General features: G+C 39.8%; 1 protein-coding gene across 2 annotated transcripts in view; it reads right to left on the reverse strand.

The window, feature by feature from the left end:
• Positions 1–4584: 4584 nt before the first annotated feature.
• ARHGAP21 (Rho GTPase activating protein 21) overlaps positions 4585–22647 on the reverse strand; it is a 121667-nt gene continuing 103604 nt past the window's right edge. Inside the window, exons 8-24 of one of the 2 annotated variants that reach the window (XM_050891502.1) lie at positions 21366–21524; positions 21113–21215; positions 20987–21023; positions 20381–20506; positions 19301–19585; positions 18142–18206; positions 17911–18059; positions 16246–16388; positions 15971–16126; positions 15785–15863; positions 15256–15329; positions 15081–15170; positions 12971–13096; positions 12730–12771; positions 12279–12384; positions 10458–10489; positions 4585–7147 (exon numbers count right to left, since the gene is read on the reverse strand). In XM_050891502.1, the coding sequence (XP_050747459.1) occupies positions 5414–7147; positions 10458–10489; positions 12279–12384; positions 12730–12771; positions 12971–13096; positions 15081–15170; positions 15256–15329; positions 15785–15863; positions 15971–16126; positions 16246–16388; positions 17911–18059; positions 18142–18206; positions 19301–19585; positions 20381–20506; positions 20987–21023; positions 21113–21215; positions 21366–21524 (3506 nt within the window). In that variant the 3' untranslated portion in view covers positions 4585–5413. The remainder of the gene's footprint in view (positions 7148–10457; positions 10490–12278; positions 12385–12729; positions 12772–12970; positions 13097–15080; positions 15171–15255; positions 15330–15784; positions 15864–15970; positions 16127–16245; positions 16389–17910; positions 18060–18141; positions 18207–19300; positions 19586–20380; positions 20507–20986; positions 21024–21112; positions 21216–21365; positions 21525–22647) is intronic. The other variant, XM_050891503.1, reaches the window with a different exon arrangement.

Below are 22647 nucleotides of genomic sequence, written 5' to 3' on the forward strand. Positions count from 1 at the left end.
GGCCCTCCTCTGCCCTGCAGCACCGCAGCACGCACCCGTGGGCAGCAGCTCTGGCACCGCTCCAGCTGCTGCCGCTCACAGCCTCCTCAGGCGAGGGGCTACAGCAGCACATTCTCCATACCTGTTTGAATTTAGACTCTGACAGTAGTTGTATAAATAGCCAAGGGTCTCTGCACAGTCACTGGGTGTGCAGTGGGCAGTAGGGCAGTGCTGTACTCGACAGGTAATTATTGCTTGTGGTGGTGAATGTGGAAATCGCCATCAGGGAGTGAAAACAACACCCACTTGTGGTCGTAGCTACACTGTGACATGCACGTCTTCCAGCAACCGCCGCGTTTTGTGCACCTCCGTGTCTCACCCTCCCTCAGTGCTGGGGTGCGGCACCCGCCAGGAAACAAACCACAGGCTCAGATGGCACAAAACCCTCTGCACAGGCACCGCTGCCGGGACCATCGCGAGTCAGGCGGTGTTTATTCCCTCCTCATCCCGCTTGTACAGCAATGAAGTTGTCAGGCTTTCAGGAAGGCAGGCAGGGAAGGGCTGCGCGCAGGCTGAAGCTCAGCACCAGGAATGCTTTTGAACACTGGGCAGAGTACTTAGAAAAATCAGCAAGTCTCTAAATAAATCCCTTGAGCACAGAAGGAAACAGCACAGGCTAGTGATTAAAAAGCCAAGTTTCTCACTGCAAACCAGTTACGAAGAGGTGGTTTTGCTGGAGGTGACTGCAGCCAGTTAGGGCTGAGAGCCACTGGGCAGCTCCACTGCAATAGCAGGCTCAGCGCTAACAGAGCAGCCCTCAGCCCCCAGCAGGCAAGAGGCCAGCTGCGCTCCCTACAGCTAGCCCGTGTTCAAAAAGGGGACACGTGAAAAAGCAGCCCATCCTCCTTGCTGTCACCAGGGCGCTCTGGCACAGGCAATTCCCGATCAAGCTCTCACCAGCTCTTGGGCAGTTTAAAAATGAGAGAGGCTCTTCAGCAAGAAATAACCCAGCAGGGTACCACATCCCCAGGGTACCAGACCTGCTAGCAGTTGCGTTTGCAGCACAAGTCTCTTCTGTGAGCAGCCATCGAGCTGCTTTAATTTGCAGCAATCCCACAGGTTCAGATGTGATAGGACCTCACTGCTCCGAAAAATCAGCAGTGAAGCAGCTCACCGCTCCCTTCTGAGGTGGAAGGCGAGCAGGACCTTCCTGCTGCCTGTTGTGGTCCGAGCCAGCCCAGGACTTCATAGCAGAGTAAGCACCATCCCTGTGTGCCAGCTGACTCTACCTATGGGGACTGCAGAAAAAAATGAAACACCACAGCACCCAGCCCCTGCGCTGGGCAGGCCACGGTGGTGGGAAGGCAGAGCAGAACAGGACGCATAGAGCAGGGAAGAGGAGGGATGTGCAGGACATTTCTGCCTAGAAACGTACAGGGCCAAAATCCATCTGATCCCCACTAAGAGGCAGCTCTTCCTGCACACTTAAAAACTGGTTAAGGCAGATTTTTATGGTCTCATGACTGTGAGCCACAGGTACATGCACCACTTCAGTGATGGCAGGTCTGTTAAGTCATTCTCCCTCCCAGCCACACATCAGCCTACGTCCTCCTTTCTGCAGGCTGACACAATTAATTGCTTGATTACTGTCTAAATGAGGACAGTGTAATGACCTGTAACAAGAACACAGCTTTTTGTAGCAGGTAAGGCCACATTTCAAACTCTTTCATCCTGCCCGGACGAAGTGAAGAGAGGTTCTCCTCAGATGCCGCAGACAGGAAGAGACCCTTATGTGCAGCTCAGCAAAGGATTTTCCTTCAGCTCTGCAGCAGTGCAAAGAAGTTAAGAACCCATCTGGACTGTGTCCATGTCTTAATCCCACATTATCAGTGCTGTGAGTGATACTAATGGGGACCATAACAAGCCCCTTAGAGTCTTAAAAAGCAGTCATACAGCACCTTCCAGCTACCAGATCCCAGAAAAGGGATTTCAAACTAAACCGATCCCCACTGAAACAGGAACTGCTGTTTGGAATAATTTTAAAAATCCAAACGCCATTGCCACCAACACAGTTCATCCTTTCATTATTTCCCCATCAGATCTCAGCTTAGACCTGTTCCTAATGACTTCCAGCGACACAGCTCCAAGCAGTCCTCAGACCGAAAGTACTTTCCAAGCCAGTCTGAATCTTTCCGATGATGAGTATAAAAACAAAAAAATGGGCACAAACAGAAACGTTAAGAAATTCTGCTTAAACATAAAAAAAGCGCCCATTTTACTGTAAGCGTGATCAAGCACTGGCACAGGTTGCCTAGGAAGGTTGTGGAGCCTCCATCCTTGGAGATATTCAAACCCCAACCAGCCCCAGCCCTGAACGACCTGCTCTGGCTGCGCCTGCCTGAGCCGGGGCAGGACCAGGCGATCCCCAGGGGTCCCTGCCCACCTCAACTGCTCTGCGACCCCATGGAGCTGCCCATCCCGCTGAATCCAGCTTCCAGAGGAAATACTGGCACTAACAGTATTCACCTCAGGGCAGGCTATTGCACACATGCATTTCCCTTCCTGTGTCAATCAGACCGTCACTCTTCCAGAGGAGGGGAAAAAACAAAACAAAACAAAAGAAAAAAGCACCACAGCCAAGGGTCTGAAGTAGCTGTTGTCAAGATGAAAGCATAGCAATGGCTCCTAAAAATGTCTTATCATCTCAATTGCCACACTGGCCGGAATTTAAGGTGGCCCCAAATCTTGGCAGTCTTCAAAGAGCAGAAAAACCATCAGTGTCTTCCCAGCCTCAGACACACTGCCACACGCTACTTTCTTCAGGTGGAGCTCAGTAATCTCCTCTCCCTGATGCACCTGACAGACTGCTCCCTGCATCTCCCCTTCAAGCCAAGGGCTTCCCCAGAGCTTCTCTCCCTCCCACTCTGCCTGCCAGGTTATCTCCTCCAAGACCTGATCTACACGGAAAGGGCAAGGCAGTGGTGGTCTGAACCGCTGTAATCCTTTCCTTACACCCCCACGGATATCCCTGACTTTTGTCCAAGCTCCTTCTGCAACTGCTCTGCAGCTTCCATGCAGCCGGTGCAGCAGCAGCAGACAATACCACAGAGGCTGCCGAGGCCTTAAATTTGTACCTGTAGCATTGTCAGCCAATACAATTCCTGTTTTGTGTTTTAAGCTCCTAATTTTTCAAAAGATCTTGTGTTCTATTCCAGTCAATACAATACAAGTTTTATGTTCTGAAGCATAAGAGTTGGCAGCCATGCATCTAGATTCAGGAGTTAAAATAATTAGTTATCTATAAACACAACAATATGAAAATTAACCTGATCCATCAAAACGGCTGTCAAATCAGAATAAGATGCAGACCCTCAGGAGCCCTTATGTACTTCTATAAGTACACTGCTTCATTGAGAAGACCCCTGCAACTCACTGTGGATGCTCAGCGCATGCTCTAACAAGCTTCTGAGACTAATAATGGGACAAAATATGCCTCCAGTAAAAGACGATGGGTATTTGCTGATGAATAGCATTACAGAGGCATCACACCACCGTATTTTGAAATCCCTTGTTCAAATACACTTTACTATTAGGACTGAAACAAAAATTATCAATTACTGTGTTTCACAAAACATACCCATTCTTCCTCGCACTGCACACAGAAACACTGCTAATGCGCCAGCTTCCCGTTGCTCTGGGAGGAAAAGACATTTTAGCTTGCAAGGGGACCACAAGAACATGATTCATTTTTATGTGAACTGCTACTAGATGCACACAATTATGTGGTGAGAACTTTCACAGATCTCAACTGTTGTATCCGATGCTTTTCTTCACAGCCAATTTTTATAATGATTTCTCACAAGGATCAAAAACACAGTAGATCAAAGCATGGGACTGTTACAGTCACTTCGGAAAGAAATGAAGTCTGCTTAAAAATATGTCAGCCTACACATCCTTGTTACTGTAATTCCTTCGCTTCTCAGTAACAGGACATGTGTAAGAGTAAATTTTCCTATGCTCACGAAGTTCATTGCTTATTTATCATCGATACAAGCTTAATCCTCTGCCAAGCAAGTGACAGTGTAAGGTACGGCAATACCCAAAGCGATGAACAGCTGCTTTGTTTTCAAGTAGGTGTGCAAGAAAATAGAAGGAAAAAATGTAACTGGTAGAGTGTTCACATACAGAAGGGTTTTTAGCTTCATCTCTTTAACTCATCTTCGTAGCTAAAACTATAAAAAGTCCAAGACCCATACTACAGTATTGTTTTGGCTGGCAGATACTGGTATTCACTCTTTATGACTTGGGGCTGATTACGGACATTTATTTTCAGTGCTGCAAAACCAGCATATTAAACATAAACCAACTTGCTACATACCTTAGAATCAGATTACATATCAAGATGAAAACATTTAACTGACTGAACCCCTCTCTCATATGCTAACCTCCACGGTCTTGTCCCACAAACAAAAGACGTTGAAGAGAAGCGCCCTTCATCCAGGAGCAAACTGCAGGTTTTGTGATCCTGAGGGCAGTTGCCAGTTGCACCTTGTAAACATGACTTTTAAAACTATTCATTAGAATGAATTTGCATCACGCGAAGAGTCACCAAAACAATTTTATTTCCAGTGTTTAAGTGGGTATGCACACAGGCATGATACAGGTTTGGATTCATTAGGTCTTCATGCAGAATTATATTCTCAATAAAAGAAACCAGTTCCATCCAGTATCCACTATCTACACGCCTATGTTACAACATTTATATCAAATCTGGTATCTGAAGAAAAGATACACATGTAATATGTACATTTAAGTTACTTATTTTACAGAAAGATTAAAAATTCAAGTCACATAAAACTCAAAATCTGTATTAAAATTGGAAATATAAAACTCCGATATTTACTGGAATGCCTAAGGAATGGAAGCTCTGTAGCCACCTGTGTTAACATTTGTAAAATGTAATGAAACTCATTAACAGTAAAATGCATTCATTTGTTTGTAATAAGTTTCTCTAATTTAACAATATGGCACCCTAACAAACCAAATGAATTTATGATGAGGCACTTGTTAGTGACTAAACCAAAAGAACAATTTTTCTGCATACTAATGCCAGGCCAACTCTCAGTCAGAAAACCATGTATACACTACACAGCATGTTGCATCAGATGCTTTGTTCAACATTTGTATGCAGCCATCAAATATACTTTTTCTTAAAATATATATATATACTTTAACTTTAGTGTTCTTCTGGCTGTGGTAATGCACTGTGAAGACGTTCCACAGAGCATATTGATGAAACCAGCCCAAATGAAGGCTGCATAACAACAACAGTACAGGAAAATATATATATATATGTACACACACACATACACACAGTTACTGGGAAGTGTAACAGTAACTTAATGAATTGCTGTAGTGGACATATCTCCCCGTTTCAAAGATACTGGTAGAATCGAGATCTAACCACTTGGGTCCCAGACAGTTTATGAGGATGCGCATCAACTGCCGGGCTAAAGTTGTTTTTGTTCATATTCTGGTAATTTTCACCATTTACCTGGTCTGGTGGCTGAAATGGTCCCGAAGGTGGTGGTCTATTAATTAAAGTCAAGCTGCTGGAAGAACTGCCTTCATCTGCCTGCATTGCTGCAGATAAAGGCAGATCTACCTTTGATACATCTGCTAAGCTAGTGTTCTCAAGTCTGGGCTTTCCAGTTTCACCCGTATTAAGGTCAGTTGTGCTAGTGCGTAAACGTTCTCGTGCAAGCCAGTCTGAGATCGAGAGGTCCTGCGCTGGACATTTTGGCTTCAGCCGATTCACAGCTGAAAGCTCAGATTCCCTCTCTCTACTCTGACTTGGCTCTTGAGCTTTCCAAGCATTCAGGACACTTATTTCAGCGAAATCCCTCTGTCCTCCAAGCGTATGCCTTCGCCTGATATTTTTTCTCTTTGCAGTCTCTGCAGAGTTAGTTTTTTGATTCCCAACTCCAAACATGTCATCTGCAGATGATTTGAGTCGCAGCTTTAACCTATCTGTAATTTTAAGTCTCCAGGTAGGCTCTTGTTTGTCAGCCTCGCTTCTGGCTGATGTAGCTAAACTGCTTGTCGATCTTCCTTTTTTCATTATGTCAAACATTTTGGTCACAGTAGGCAAGTCCTTCTCACTCTTCGCATCCCCTGAACCCTCACTGTCCGTTTTGTGCCGTGCAGACTTTCTCCTAGACAGTGTATCACATTCAATAAGTTTGTGTGAGCTAAAAAGTCTGCGACTCTCTAACTTTGGTGTGGAGCTTCCCTCAGTACAACTTACTTCACTTTCTTCAGAGTTCCTCCGACTGGTCTTTACCACTTCTGAAACTTTCCCCTTGGACAGCCTTTCAGCAGCAGCACTGTTGGCAAAGACAGGGAAGTCACTTTCACTGTCCGTCTCCATAGGACGCCCTTCGCTGATCAATTCACTTCTTTCATCATCAGCATCTTCTCCCTTGCTTTCTGTCACCGACTGCACCTCAGGGCTCAGCATACTGGCATCTAAACCAGTTAGATATATAGTAGATGAAGTAGTTGAATAATCTGAGGTGATGGAACTGACATCAGCTGCTAAAAACTCATTGTGTTTAATTTCAGGGCTGGCTACTTTTTTGCATGAGTATCTGTGCTGGGAAGCCTGGGAGGAAGTGCTTAGCATAGTGCCAGAGTCAGACACTGTCTCCTCAACCTGGGAAGAAGATTGTGAAATAGGCATTTTTGGGTTATTCTTCTGCGTGGTTTGCAAACAGCTGAGATTCGGTGATTTTGTACATTTTTCATGGTAAAGCACTGAAGGTTCCTCTGACAGGACACTTTCTTTCTTTAATGACTTCTTTTCGTCCTTTACAACATTCACATCTTTTTTACTGCTGTTCTCTTTTTCCTTCAGGACAAACATCCTCTGTTTTCTCCCTATGTCTCTCTCTCTTTCATATTCCCCTTTAGCTATGTCCTCTTTTGTTGTGTCACCACGAGATTGTTCTGCAAGCTCCTTCTTGAAAAACACATTATCCAACTCATCCTCTGAGCTGCTTGGTTGTGGTTTCTCTTTTGTTTTTTTCCGCTTGCGACTAGCTGCTGCAAAAATGGAGGACACAAGCAGTTCCTTGCTATACTGATCCTTTCCAGAACCCCAAGAACCCTGTTAAAAAAAAGGGAAAGGGCATGATTAGAAATGACAAAGAAACATTCGTTACCTTGAGAATTTTTAAAAACACATCCTGAGCTTCACAGCAGAAGGTCTGTCTTTATTCAGGAAATATTTCCATGCTCTTTCTGTACTCTACATGACATTGCCCAAGACGACAATTTTCATCCTGAGAATTCCACTTATCTGAATCCCTTCAACTTAGCAAAGACTAGTTTGTATATACAGCTGTGTAGTTTTTGATTGACTAACAAAGCAGGTTCCATTACAGCAAGACAACCTTTTCAAGACTGGTTTGCCACAGAAACTGCTTCACAGATGAGGTCCCAAGAGTGTGGTTTCAATCCCTCCTTTCAAGGTCTTACCTATGTGAAAAGGCTAATTTCTCAAACTATTTTTCAGTTGACCTTTCACCTTTCAGGCTGAGTTTTTAAATTGTATCAATTCATTACTTCCAATAAAATGAAAGCTATACAAAACTCTAGTTTAGGCACAAGTATAGAACATTAACAGAAACTTCTTCCTGATTTTTGAGGAATCTACCTTTAGAATTGCACAGAAGCAATAAAGGGACAAGCCCAATTATTCAATTTTATAAAATTAATTAAAAACTATTTTCACTACACTGACAACATTACCACCTGGCCACTTCAAAGCTATGTACCTTTCCCGCTTACTGCCTCATTGCTACCTTTAAAAGAAGTGGGAGCTTCAGGGCAGGTACCGCCCTGTCTCTGACTGCTGACCAGTGCGGTTTCGACACTGCAGACATTTGAGAAAAGAATACAGCAATGGTATCTACTGAAAAGGGCAGCTGCTCACATCGGAGGCCTTTAACATAGTGGGACTGAAATTTGACATCTGTCTAGGGCTCAACAAGAGCATCCTAGGTATCAGCTACCTGAACCTAAGTCCATGTTCAGATATCCAGCCCCTCTCTCTGACCTGAGGGAAGGAAGACTCAGACCAGCAGTGATGGGCTATGCTCAAAAAGTCTTCAAAATCCCAATCACTTGTTACTACACAGCACTACAGAGGGGGCGAGGAGAAGTGGGGGGAAGAGCTATCCTCATGGTAACAGTTTTAACAAAAAAGCTGGGACATCATTACTGAAAGGACCATCTAGTGTTTCCAGATACCTAGTTAAGAGAATAAGCTTAAGGACAAAAGGGAAAGCTAATGCACACTAGTCATCACCTAACTACTCAGCTGTTGTCCAACAAGGTACTTCTCTGCACAGAATCACAGCCCCCATGTGACAGAACTGTGGCAGGATGCCTACTACTGTAGCATAAATGCACTGACCATACAAAGCAAAGCACTGAACAGATACAGTGCATTTAATATTTCTGCTCAAACAACTTTTTCTTGGCACAAATTTCATTCCTATTCAGTATCTCCTCAGAAATGAAGGAGGTGCTGGCAATGGTGAAAACTGCCACTATATGACATCCCTGGAAGTGTTCAAGGCCAGGCTGGATGGGGCTTTGAGCAACCTGGTCTAGCGGAAGGTGTCCCTGCCCATGGCACGGGGGTTGGAACTAGATGACCTTTAAGGTCCCTTCCAACCCAAACCATTCTATGATTCTATGACTTCACAAGCCAAGGTCAAACAGCCATACAATAATACAGTGGCTGTATTGACCATGACAGCCTCAGCGAAGGTGCAGTAATTGTTTACGTGAACATGGACAGGGAAGAGTTGGGAGAAACTTCTACTCAACCAACAGTAACAAAAATATTCATGATTATCCAGAACCTCCTGCTCTATGACAGAGAATATCCCATGCTCTTGATACAGGGCTCTGATCAGGACAGGGTGGGCAGAAGACACGCATTAAGTCTTGCTGAGAGCCCCCAGGGAAACAAGCATCTGAGAAGCCTGCACAATGACTGCCCTACAGCGACTGCCTGGCCTCCTGCACAATGACTGCCTACAGGCAGCACGGACAAAGAACCTTCTGGACAGTAGGTGACACCTCTGAACTGCTGTGCCAGCAGACAAGTGCCAATCCAAAACTGACTGGCAATGGACCACTGGGTGTTGGGGCCTACCATTTTCCAAGTGATCACAGCAATTCTTCTCACTACTCAAATGGCACTCTTGCATTAGCTACTGTCCCCATAAAGGGTAGGTGAGCTCTACACATTTTTTTCCATGGGTTGGGAACAGGTATATGTCCTTCTTGCCAAGAAGGATATCAAGCAACACAGCCAGCTGGAGCTCCACTTGAAACGTGTCTGGCTGCAAGCAGGGCTGGCTGAGCAGTAAGCAGGCTCCTGGCCCAGGCAATCTGCATGCATCCACACTGCTGCTCACAGGCCCGTGACCATGGTCTGACCGATGCTGTTGCTCTGTGCTGCTTGCAGGTGGTAGTCAGTGAGAGGCAACTTGCAAACAGCGCAGCGTCCTGGCACAGGCAGTGTGACAAAGTGTCCTCAAAGTTGGGCTTTTTTGAGGCAGCGGCTGAGCCGCCAAGCATCCTCACAAAGCAGCTGGGCTGGCACCTCAACAATGAGCCAGAAGGATGCATGAAGTCCTGTTCTCAGCTCAAAGGGGGCATCAGTGATACACCTAGAATGCACGCAAGCATAAAGGTGTATCATGCGCTCACAGCTGACTGAGGTCAGCTGCATGCTGCCATATCACCCGGTGCTACAGACATCCAGTGTTAGCAACTACTGAACAGCCTAAGAGACTGAAAGATTTGTCCGTGGGTCAGATGACAACTCTGTTGTTAAACTGAGGACTGAACTATTGCCCATGTTCCAGTCTTATTCCCCCATCTACTAGGCTGTCCTCCCAAGCACAGCAATACTTCCTAGGGAGATTTTGCATAGCAGCCTTTAACCACAACCTTTGGCTTCCTATAAGAGAAGAAGCTATTACCTTCTGAGGAAGAAAAGGCTAAATTCTATGTACACTTTTCTCAGTGAAATAGGGAAACGCGAATACTATCTGGGAGTAAGTAGTATACCAACCATGACAGGGAACATACTATATACATTTACCTCTACTAAATGAGATGCAAAAGGAGGTAAGTGCTCACAATTGCAAGAGTTTGGAACAAAGCTGTTTATGTGTGCAGCTGACTGCTTTGGCAGATGCAGCTAACTGCAAACAAGCGATACTTTTCCAATGTAACAATTTAAAATTATTTGATGAGAAAACAGTATTACCACTTATTCAAAAAATTCTACATAAGCTGTATAGTACATCTGTATATAAGCGATTTAATAAAGCAAGCAAATATTTAACAGATTTCAGAAGCTTATAACTACATGATTTCACAAAATGATTTACCTTAGATTTTGCTGAGTCACTAGTAGCTGAATCTGTGGAAAAATTAAAAAAAAAAAACAAACAATTCTGCTCAGTTCTGTGCAATTTTTTTGTTGTTGCTACAGACAATGCTGGATTTATGGAAAAAAGACAAGCACAGAACAAGATGTGAAGCAAATAAAAACCAGAACAGAGTGAATAGTCAGAGCTCACAAAGATGCAAGCTGCACCACAGAAAGCCACCGCCATGAAAGGATGCTGTGAATTGTAGGCAGAACCAGCTCAATGATAGGAATGGCAAAGGAGCCCTGTTCTTCTAAATAAAAAACAGAAATACTAATGTTTATTCGATGTTTTAAGTATACAGCCCCTGCAAAACCGCAGCTGAGACACCTTTTCAGGATCGTACTGTGTACTCTCCTGAGATTCAGGATACACAAAGCAAAATTGAATGTCTTAGTACTGTTGGCTGCCCTAGGTACAAATCATGGGTCATGTAGTCATATTCTTTTTGTGAGTTTTTCAAGTAATTAAGTCATATTTTGTGTGTAAAACCCCAATTATACATCTCTCTCCACCTCAGACTACGTATAGGTAAAATTTCATTTTTAAATCGGCTAGATTTCAGCAGCTACTAGTTTTGTACTTTTGTACAACAAGCGCTATTATGAAATGAAAAATGGACACCATAGTTTTACTGTCTCGCAAAACCCAAGATTATACAATTATAAAGGGGGTAGGAAGGGGCTAGCACAATGACTAAAAAATATGAACTTGGATGTGTTCCAGCTTTAGGGACTTTCTCCCTAGGAAGAAAGAGCTGAGCCCCCTGCCACACCCCTTTTTGACACATGGCTAATGCTTTATGACTAGAAAGACTGGTAGACCATACCATGCTATTTCTCCTCAGGGTCTGCTTCAGAGATAACAAGAAACAGCAGAAAAACTTTTAAAAAGTAGCATTGATCTGTTTAAAATACTCTTAAAAGAAAATTTACAGCACAGATCAACTGGGTTTTTTTCCATTTACAAGAAACGGGGGTTTCTGCAGACAAGGCAGCTACAGTGTGGGCAACAGTCCTCCTTCTTCCTACAGTTCCAGCTGTCCATCAGTGACATCACAGAATCCACTAATGACATCACCGTGTGATAGACTCCTCCCACTTCGCCTGTTACAACATCAGTATAAAGTGACTGTTTCAGTAAGTGCTGAACAACCCTTTGAAAACTGAAACAAAAGCTAGAGACGAAGGGATAACATTTGTGGGATACAACATGCTGGGTTAGTGCAGTAGTATAGTGAAGGGAGAGGGGGGGAAGAGTCACCAAAAAAGAGCCTGCAATGCTTGTCCTTAGCCACAAAAGAGGATGGCATTTATAAACAGAAGGAAATCAGCTTTAGTATAGACATACTGCAACATACTTATTAAAGTGTCCATCACTTGACACGAAAACATAACTCAATTTTTTGCATTCCTAACGTTGGGAAGGAGCAATATTACAAGACCACTGAAGATCAGTCTTTCTGCCATCACAACAAACCACTTTACAGCAGCATATCTGCTTCACCTCACGATGATGATTGCATGAGTTACTGTGAATAAATAAAATAGTATGTGCAAGCCTCATCTTTTAATGATCATATTCCTGTTAGACAGCAAAGTTTTCCAAATTATATCATGCATGATTCTCAACAATTCAAGTCTTTAAGAAGTGTTAATGATCTTTTGAAAAAGAGAAAAATAGTTTATTAGTAAAAGAAAATAGGAAGAGAGAGTTACAGTGAGTTAACAGACTAGGTCATTCTAGCCTATGGACTAACACTGTCCCGGCAAGAGTTACCTGATACGTCTCCAGGAGATACTCCCGTTCTTCCAATGTTGGTGAGTAAATGATCTATGTTTGGCACTGGCTGAGATTCTACAGTGTTTTCCTCCTGAACTGTTGTCTATAGTTAATAAACAAAGATCTCTTCATCATCGTTTCACAAATAGTTCATTATGATTCAACAGCATTTAGAAAATTGCATTATTCACCTGAGGACACGCTTCCCTCGCGTGTTCTTATTTTCCCATTTTGCTTTATGCTTTTAAAGAAACGCATGGCTTGTTTGGGTTTTTTTTTTTTTTTTTTTAGAAATTCATTACTGCAAGGACTGGAGAGCTAAAAAGGTGTTTTTGAAGAGCAAACCATACAGTGACTTAATAAGAAATATATAGACATTCTAGAGGCAGCAGAAGCAGATTCTAAACTAAGATAATTAGAACACAAATATTTATGACACAGTACTTACAAGAGGTTCTTCAGCATCGTCTTCTGTGAAAAACCAGTCATGCTACAATTTAAAATAAAAAAGGTGAAAACACCACAGGAAACACAAAACCCCAATGTGGAACAATCAAACATGGACATTACTAAGAGTGATATCCTGGAGTTCAAAGGATAAATACCAGACCCAAATCGGCCCAATGAGAGAAAAGCTGGTCGATCTGTGTACGTTCTTATTTTTTAAATAATGAAATGCAACCACTTACTTTTTGGATGAGTGTTTCTACAATTTTATATTGGTCTGGCATGTGCGTAACCATGTGTGTCATGTTATCATCAGATGTCCTCACGAGTGTTGGACCAAATACTATTGCCAGGTTTCTTGGTTCCATCTAAGAAATGAAATATTTCCACATCGTACATTTATAATGAAAAAATACAATAATATGGGCTAAGGACATTAATATAACACTATCAATATATCTGAGAACCATTTTAAATAAGGACAAAGAAAAGGTTTTTAAAAACACATTATGACTCAGGTAGGATATTACACTACACTAAAACTCTCCTATACGCAGCTGCAGTAAATGCATCCAACATTTCTGCAATTCAGGATTCAGCCTTCCTTTAACCCATTGCAGGTAAATAGCTCCACAAGCACAGAAAACTCAAGAACTCAGATATATTCTTACACTTTCAGGGGAATTTTTTTTTTCTTCCCATAAAGACTACTTGTTTTGTTTAGAAACACTGATGTTTTAAGAATTTTTTTTTATGAAAAGGCATTGGTAGTTCCCTGTTTTTTTTCCTGAAAATGTTTACATGACACACAAAAAAATTAAGCTGGTAATCAAATACGGTATTATGTCTACTGACAAAGAGCTCATTCAATTTGCATCTACTTTGGAGGAGGCGGCAGAAACCAACATCATCGACCCAATACATCTATTCATGAGACAGACTCAGAGTTATACGATCATGTCACAACATTAATCATCCACTTAATTTACTTTTAATGTTACATCTCTGACAAAATTTCAAGAAAGCAGCAGCAAAATACTTACCTTCTATTTTTGCTTATTTCTCTGACTTACAGTTTATTGTTGCGACATAGAATAGACCAATAATATATGAGGCAAGGTCCTTGTGCTTACCAGAAGGAAGTTGTAAACATGACACAGGCCCCTAATGCTCGCTTTAACTTGAATTGTGGCCTTTGACAAGTCATACAATTATAATATCACCTCACTCATCTAGCCTTAATATTATACAATATATAACATTATTTAAACAACATTTATACAGCACACCAAAACCATAAAATGATAAATAAAGGTTTGCTTTAGGGATTGCACTTAAAGTGACATTTACTATAATTTCCTTATAAGTCAGCTATAATTCCACTAAAGGTTACAATTCGTTAAATATTTTTTTATATACATACACACACCCCCATTTTTCTTTCATACTTAACTAGAAAGTATTATGTGCAGAACTGACGTTGGAACCCTCCCTATTCATTTGTACTGAGGCATTTTCTGATCTTTTAAATGATTTGAGATTGGTGCTATATAGAGGAACCTATGGCCAATGACATCAATTTTCTTCCTGTACGCTGCACGTTGGTAGCCAAGTAACAAGCCACCATGTTAGCTGCCCAGAGGTAAGCATCCATAAGCACATCCATATTGTGCACAGCTTTGCATTCAGCTACCCCTCCCTGAGAGCTAAAAAAAGGGGATACTATTATTTGCGTTAACTGTAGGATTATAGCATGCAGAGAAGCACTTAATGCAAACTAACTCTTCCCCAGCCCATGGAAATGACAAAAAGCTATTCTTAGTGGTGGACTAAGACCCTGTAGTGGTGAACTACCACCCTTTACATCATGAATTTTCTTTCTTAAAACCAGCCAAACCAGCATCTACAGGGTCAAACGTCCAAGTAATTACAGCAAGTCCTAGTCTTAAAAATTACTCAAGCATCCAGGAAGCCACGCTTTACACAAAGCTGGTGCGATAGCCTCTGTCAACAGGTTCATTCAAGTCACAGACATTCACCTGTGCCCTGCCCAGGCACACACTTATTGGTGTCTAGATGGGATTATATGAAATTTACGGACTTGGGATAAATTTAGGATGTAGGCAGTTATTCCCACAAGAATTAATACCAGTTTGAATAAACTTAATTCACACTAAACAGGTGCATATTTTGCAGGAGTCCTTAGTCTAATCCAAAAATCTTCTCAACATAGCAAAGCTCTTAATTTTATCTACAATAATAAATTATCACCTTAATAGAAATAATCCTGCACAAAACCTGTACTTAATGAATGAAACAAACCAAAATACATTACACTTTTGTTTCTGATACCTTGTTCTTTTCTGAGTTCTCTGCTACTGTCTTCAGGTGTGCAGAAAGAAACTTGAGAGTCTCATAATGATGTTCAGGTAAGTCATGAATCTGAAACAAACAATCACTATTCAGAACATTAAACATTTAATGCTAATTTTGTAGTGCACCTACAACACACCTGATTTCAGCTTACCAGTCTCTTCAGTGTTTTCAGACGCTCAACCGGATCTTCCTTTCTATTGGCATCTATAAAATCTGCATATTTGTCTGTTAAAAAAAGCCGAAATTAATCATATATATATGAGTTTATGTATATACGTATGTATATACACCCCCACCCCCCAGTGAATACAAGTAACATATATATATATATATATGAGTGACCTTTGGAAGTAATAAACTAGCCCATTATATTGTATATGATATAAGATGGCAGTGGTGGGAAAAAAACAGCTTTCATAGAATATTGCAACAGTAAAATTGCAAATTTTACTCAGTTTTTTTGCAAATTCGTAATTCCTTCACCATCAGAGAAATTCTATTTGCAGCTCTCATTCTTAAGCTCTATGATCACCATGACTCCCTGCTCTTTAAGGAAGAAAGGGGGCATTTATTAGATTTAGGAGGATTCCACTGGATTTTCTCTCAAATAATCTGAAAGTTGCAAGACAACTGTTCAACACTAATTCCTAAAGACAAAAATCACAATGTAAACAACTTACCATTGGTAAAAAGGGGTTCTGGGAGCTTTCTGAAGAAGGATTTCAGCAAACTGCTTATCACATTCAAATCTCGCCATTTCTACGCATTTAGAAGAAAAGGACAGACATGCTTTATATTTCTATAATCACAACACAACCAGAAGTTTTTGGGAGTTCAACCTGGAAATAGTGTGATGGAAGACTTACATCATCATGAACATCAATGTCAGTCATTCCTTTGTTGAGCTCTTCCTGCATACTTGAGATGGCAGCATTATTTCCAGGAACTCTGTAAATACCTGTGTACTCAAGACCTCTTTCTTCAACCAGTTTGCAGCATATATCAACAATCAGTGGAATATACTGAAAAAAAAGAAAAGTTTTATATATATATATATATATATATATATATATATTTTAAAGTAATTCATACAAAAAGTATTTTAAAAATCACAATGGAAAGAAAAATTGTCCTTCCATACTTTGTTGGTATGAGCTGGGGGGCAGTCATCTAGTCTAACACCAAATGTTCCTACAGCAGATGGCTTCTTTTCAAATGTCTTCCTCATAATGCTTGGAATGCCTTTTCTCCACGTTCCCTTGTCTTTTGGTGGGCTTGTCTCATCTTTTTATTGTTAGTATAATGCAAACAATGAAATAAAGAAGAAAAATAAGAACATTTAAGTCACAAAAACTACTGTGAACACAGGTAACACATTTGCAAAGATCAAGTGACACCTACTGCATTTTTACCTCTTTTACTGGCCCGGCTTCCCGCAACAACTCATTAAACATTAGTCTGTCTTAAACATACCTTATTTCACTCTTATGTGATTCAAAAGATACATTTGAACATACTCACACCCCAGATTTAGAAAAGCAAGTAGCTGGATGGTACTGTGGAATTTCATCATTCTAAGACTACAGGTACATAAATTACATTTTAAAAAATTAAAATCTACATTTAGTAAAGCAACATTAAGTCTCTACTGAATCGCAGCGCTGCACAAAATACCTATGAAACTATACAGCCATGCTCACACTTGTGCAGACCTACCCACTCTTTCAAAAACTACCAGATTTTAGTCACTTCTAAATCATTCCAAACAGGGCTCAAACACTTAAAAGTATTATTTATCCAAAAATCAGATTAAAAGTTCAGTTGCTCTGTTTACCTCTCCTATACAATTCATGTAGCAAATTACAATTCCCATTTATCCTGTACTGCAAGTCGCCTAATACAATAGTACTTCCCTTCTTATTCAAGTATTTCTGGAAATATTCTTTCCGCAGATTTGACATTTACTTAACATCTGCAATTTAGTTACATAATCTGTAGCATAGCAGGAGCAAAGGGACATTTGTTGGTAACATAAAACAGAATTCACTCACAGCTTAAATTCAAGACTGAATTGTTCAAAAGTGATTGATCAAAAGTGATTGCTCAACCAGTTGACTGAATTTGTATGCAACATCCTTACAAGAACAGTCTGATCAGAAATACCATACATTTACACATTCCTTGAAAAAAAAGTAGCTTGTGACATTATTTGATGGAGTTCAGTTACTGATTTAAGTTTGCAGTGCCAGCTCATTGGACGTTTTCAGAACTCAGCAGGCATTAATTCTGTTCTGGAAAAAATAATAGTTTCACTTCTGTGTTTTAAAGATTAAGACAAAAAAATATGTTCTTCTCTACTTCTAAAACACTTCAGTGGAAAACTTTGGTTTCTTAACAGCATATTTAAAATATGAATTTACCTTGTCACTTCCAAGTCAGCTGGAGACAAAAGTATGAATTACACACAAAATTATTTCCAAAGCTTGGCAAAATTTTGGTCACAAGAAACGCAACACCTGTATTTTACTACTGTTAACACTACATGGGGCTGTAGGAAAAAAAACCAAAACCCTCTTGAGAGAGGACTGGAATAAAAAGCTTCAGGGATCTGAAAAGACTTGAAATATATCTAACATCTAAATGAAGTAATTACAAGAAATGAGTGATTACAGATGCAGCTTAAAAAAAGTGGTCAATACTTCATTTGCATCTGTATAGTCATGAGCTCAAAAAACCTGAGAAGGGCACCTCGATGGCCTCACACTGGGGTTATAAGGAACTAAAGAAATAGACAAAACATACAGACCTTTAGTGAGAAGCTTCCTTTCAGACTCCTCCTTAGGAGAATGTGGACTCTGGGTCCTCTGTTCTGCTTTAGTTCCAAGCAGAGTCTGTCTGATACTTAGACTCTGGCGAGGTGTCTTGGGAGATGGCTCTGTTTTGCTGCTTGAAGAACTGAAACAAGATAGATTACTTCAGTAAAAAGAAGCTAGATAAGAAGTCTACAAAAACTACTGGCAGCATATAATTCACCTACCTCATCATTGTACTGTATTCTTTAATCCTTCGACTAATTAGATCTCTACTAGTGACACCAGTATCCTATAAAACGAATTGAGATCTACTTTACAATCTTATAAAACACAACACACTTTTTACTTTCAGAATACGACTAACTGTCAACAGAATGCATATGAAAAATTTAACATTTCAGTACAGTTAAAAAAAAATCTAATAGGCAGTCCTTGAGAACAATACAGACAGAACATTTAAAAACCATGAGGAAAACTAGAGTAATTACAAATTAAATGCTGCTATTTAGACTTTTTTCCAAAGCAATACAATCTGATTAAATCCTGTTAAATTGAAAGTAAGTTTAAATAGAAAACATGCAAGTCAACACATCCTACTACTCTGAAAAATCCCCAGTATGTGCACACAGTACTTATATAACTAATTACTACTACACAAACAGCTGAAACAGCCATGAATTCAAATGTGCTTTTATCCACCCAATAATGTTTATTAATCCATTTTCCTTTGGATAATTATTTCAAATCTGAGCAGATGTGTGTGATCACAGACATGAAAATATTCCTCTGTTGCCCATCACTGAAATAAAAATGTACTGAGGACAATAATGGGACAGATATTGATATGTTATGTACAATAGTACATTTGCCTTTTGTAACATTTAGCATTTGTTTAATAGCATTAAACATTTAATTCATAGGAACATCAACATTTAATCAGAGAAACAGGTATCCTTCAAAGTTTCACTTTTTAACTACTGAGAAGCTCACCACACTGTACCACTGCACACACCACTTTGCAATGCAAGTCTGAAGACTGAACACACTGGTTCCAATCCTGCAATTATCTTTTAAAAAAGATTAGGGATTTTTGACAGATCAGTTTAATATAAAGTGTATCTTTAGTCAAATCAGCAACATTAATTAATTTATTTCAAAAGTCTGTTCTCTGATTATGAGTATGTCAGGCTTTTTTCAATTCAATTTATTTACTCGGTTACCTTGCCTTTCACCTCATTTTCTTGTATGTTCCTGTACGTATTTTGGTCTATTGTTTAATTGCAAATGATTTCTTTTGTTGAAGTATTAATTACAAGAAAATACAATCAATTTTTAATTAAAAGACAAGAACTATGGCTTCTGCATTATATATGATACTATTACCTCATCATTTAAGTTGCTGTTGTCTTGTATTGCTTTAATCCATGCTAACATGTTATCTCTGTCCTCAGCTTGAAACAGATACTCGCAGTCTGATGTGGTGAGTCTAAATACATTTTTCCTCTTGGTTTCACAGTATGAGATGTCTATCAAACAAGCATTAATGCTTATAGGTTGTTCTTCTTCAGACAGGGTCACTTGTTCCTTTTTATCCTTGTACAAATAAAGTGAATGACCTCGAAGAACAACATACAATTGCTTCCATGGCCGAATGCTCCCACCAACTCGCTGAAAAACGTCAACCGATATGTTAGTTTGCTTATTTGTTACAATGAATGTTTCTGGATTACAAAAACTACCTCTAGAAGTTTTAAGAAGAAAGACTAACCACCTACCTATACCATTCTTAAGAATGACCTGTGGAAAGACTACACAAAAGTGGCATTCACTAATTGCTCTCCATTGGAGGAGTGAATTGCTCAATAGCCTGCCCTCCCTGATCACCCATTAAGTGTGTGTTCACATATGACAGTAGCAAGAAACAGAATGTGACTATAATTTCACAGAGGCATTAATACAAATATAGTAAAAAATATTTAGTGGTCTCTTGCCCATGCCTTTTGAACTTCATTCAAGTCAGACTCACATTTACACACCACTGCAATTCCAGGCTCCCAATTTTCCTTAAGTGTTAGTCTATACTTGTGCAGAAGGTTAATTTGAACTCAACTCCACAACATTCACGAAAATTACAGCTTTTTTCACTATTAGCAAAGAGGAAAAAAGACCACAAACTACAATTATCAAGGGACTGATTCTTACTATTTAATTAGTCCTTAGAAATGAGTTTACTTCACAGATGCTTTGAAATGTAAAATTAAGACAGTTTAGAAAGCAGTCTGTAAAAAGGTGAGGAATTCACTAAAGTCAACGTTCTAACATGTCTAAAATTTGTCAGTCTTCTTGATGCTCATATCCCAAAAAATTTAATTAAAAAAGCAAAACAGGAAGGCTTCAAGTTTATCTTAGTTTTTCACCAGCTTAATATTTGTGCTAGGTTAAAAAACCAAATATGACAGGTACCTTTCCCTTGTCTGTAACAAGCTGACGAAAATGGAGCCATCCTTCCTTGGAGGCATCACCAAAGACCTCTGAAGAAGAATCTTTTCGGGAACCAGAGTCTTCTGAAGATTTCTGGCTGTCTGGGACCTAAAGAAAACATCACAGAAAGAACCCCACAGTGTAATTCTAAACACATTTCTTTACAATCCCTACATTCAAGATGTTTCTCACTTTAAAAATGTCCTAGGAACATCCTTCTGGGAAAATATAATTTCTAAAGTTTCCATACAACAATAGCAACGTTACACATCCCAAGAATACTTTGAGAAACTGCAGAAGTCTTAGACTCTCATTAGTAAGTTTTTACAAAAGCACACCATAGATATGCTTTGTTTACAGAGGCTGAGGAAAATGAAAACCAAGGACCATGTGGTAAGCCTAGAAAAAAGAGAGATCATGTTTACTTATGTGATGCATACAGCATGAATAATTCGATGAGTAACAATTCCAATAAACTTCATGTCTGTGTTTAATATATCACTTTGTGTGAAGGAGTTCTATAATTCATACAACTTGTCACAGTACTATGTGTAATTCTTAGGAGTTGTTATATACATATTTACCTACCTTAATGCCCTTTAAACTAGATACATGCTTAATGGATCTGTTGGGAGAAAAACAAATGTTAAAATGAGATTTTATACATTTTAAAGAACAGATCTCCAAATTAACTAGTAATTTTCATGAACTCACGATTTTCCCTCTTCTCTGTAGTCATCCAGTCCTTCATCATATGACTTTGATCTCTCAGTTTTCGCGGGAGGCTGGCTATCCAAGACACTAGGCCGGATGGATTCTACAAACAAATAGAAGTTTTTAAGTATGTAAGAACCTGAATCACATTTTTGCAATTTATTTCAAGCAATAAAGAGTTTACAATTGTCACTCCTGTTCTCCAGAGTGTAAAAAGTTGCATGAGAAAAAAACAAATGAAATCAACACTCACCATGATCATGTGAAAGCTGTCGCCGAATTAAAGGGATTGGAGATGTGGGACTGGGAGGAACAGTTGTTACAGCTGGTGCTTGAGAAGTAGATGCAGAAATAACAGCAGAAGCAGGAATGTGTGCAATATCATGGTCAATACTAGGACTAGTTGGTTCATCTACAAAGGTAATGTCATATATCAACATATTAAATGCATTAATCAAATGCTCAAACTAAACAGCTGTCTGAACTTCTCATTATTGGCATATCAGATCTCTTAAACATGAAGGCTTTCAAACAAACATAAGGGTCCAATTAATTCACACTGTCAAATGTACTCTTTTTAAGAAAGAGAAGCCTGTTTCATTTCGTAGGGATGTTAATTGTACATTAGAGATAAGGGCAAAGAACATCATACCCGATTACAAATTTTGCTGTGAGTGAATGAAACAGAAATTATTTGCTAAACTCTTGTAATATTATTTTCAAGTAGACTATTTTTGTTTATGTGCATAAGTGAAAGACACACTTATTACATCAGTAAGTCTAAACTCAAGAGACAGATAACTACAATTTCCTACAATAAAATATGGGCAGACTACCGAAAAATCATTTGATTTAAACGAGTGTTCAAATAATAAAGCCAAGTTACAAGCAAACAAAAAAGCATTTTAAACAGATATCCAGCATCCAAAGAACCAATCCCCCCCATCCTCTGTACATTCAAATAAAGAAGCAAGCATTCATATTTTTAAAAGACAGCACTACTACATACCAATTAGTTCTTCCACTAATTGTTCATACAAACGATTGCATGCCATACACGCCCAGCACCTCACAGTCTCAATAGCCACAAGGGTCATCATGAAAGATTCCAAAAAGCTTTAAGTATTTAACACGTTTCTTACAAGATGGAAGAAGCCGAAAGATGCATTTTCAATCATTCTGATAAAAGAGCCGTAACATCTTCTAGAACACATTACTAGTACTAGAAAAATAATTCTATTTCATGCTCCAGTAGAAGAGGGGATGGGGGGTGGAGGAAATCAAGTCACAAGCAGGGTCTGAACTGTACTGCCGTAATGAATAGGAATGTATTCTAGGTGCTAAGAATTGTAATATGCAGAGCTACTGAAAAGCCTATTGAAATCAATGAACACTCACAGACAGAGGTTTATTCTTTGCTTTGTGCGAACACAACTGCGTGTGCTGCATTGTGCTTTTCCAACAGTCACTAACAGTTCTGTTAAGGCAGCACTTGTACCATCAAAATTTGGCAACATAAATTTAAAACAAGGCAA

This window comes from Gymnogyps californianus, chromosome 2 (genome assembly GCF_018139145.2).
Source record: "Gymnogyps californianus isolate 813 chromosome 2, ASM1813914v2, whole genome shotgun sequence".
NCBI classification, from domain to species: Eukaryota; Metazoa; Chordata; class Aves; order Accipitriformes; family Cathartidae; genus Gymnogyps; species Gymnogyps californianus.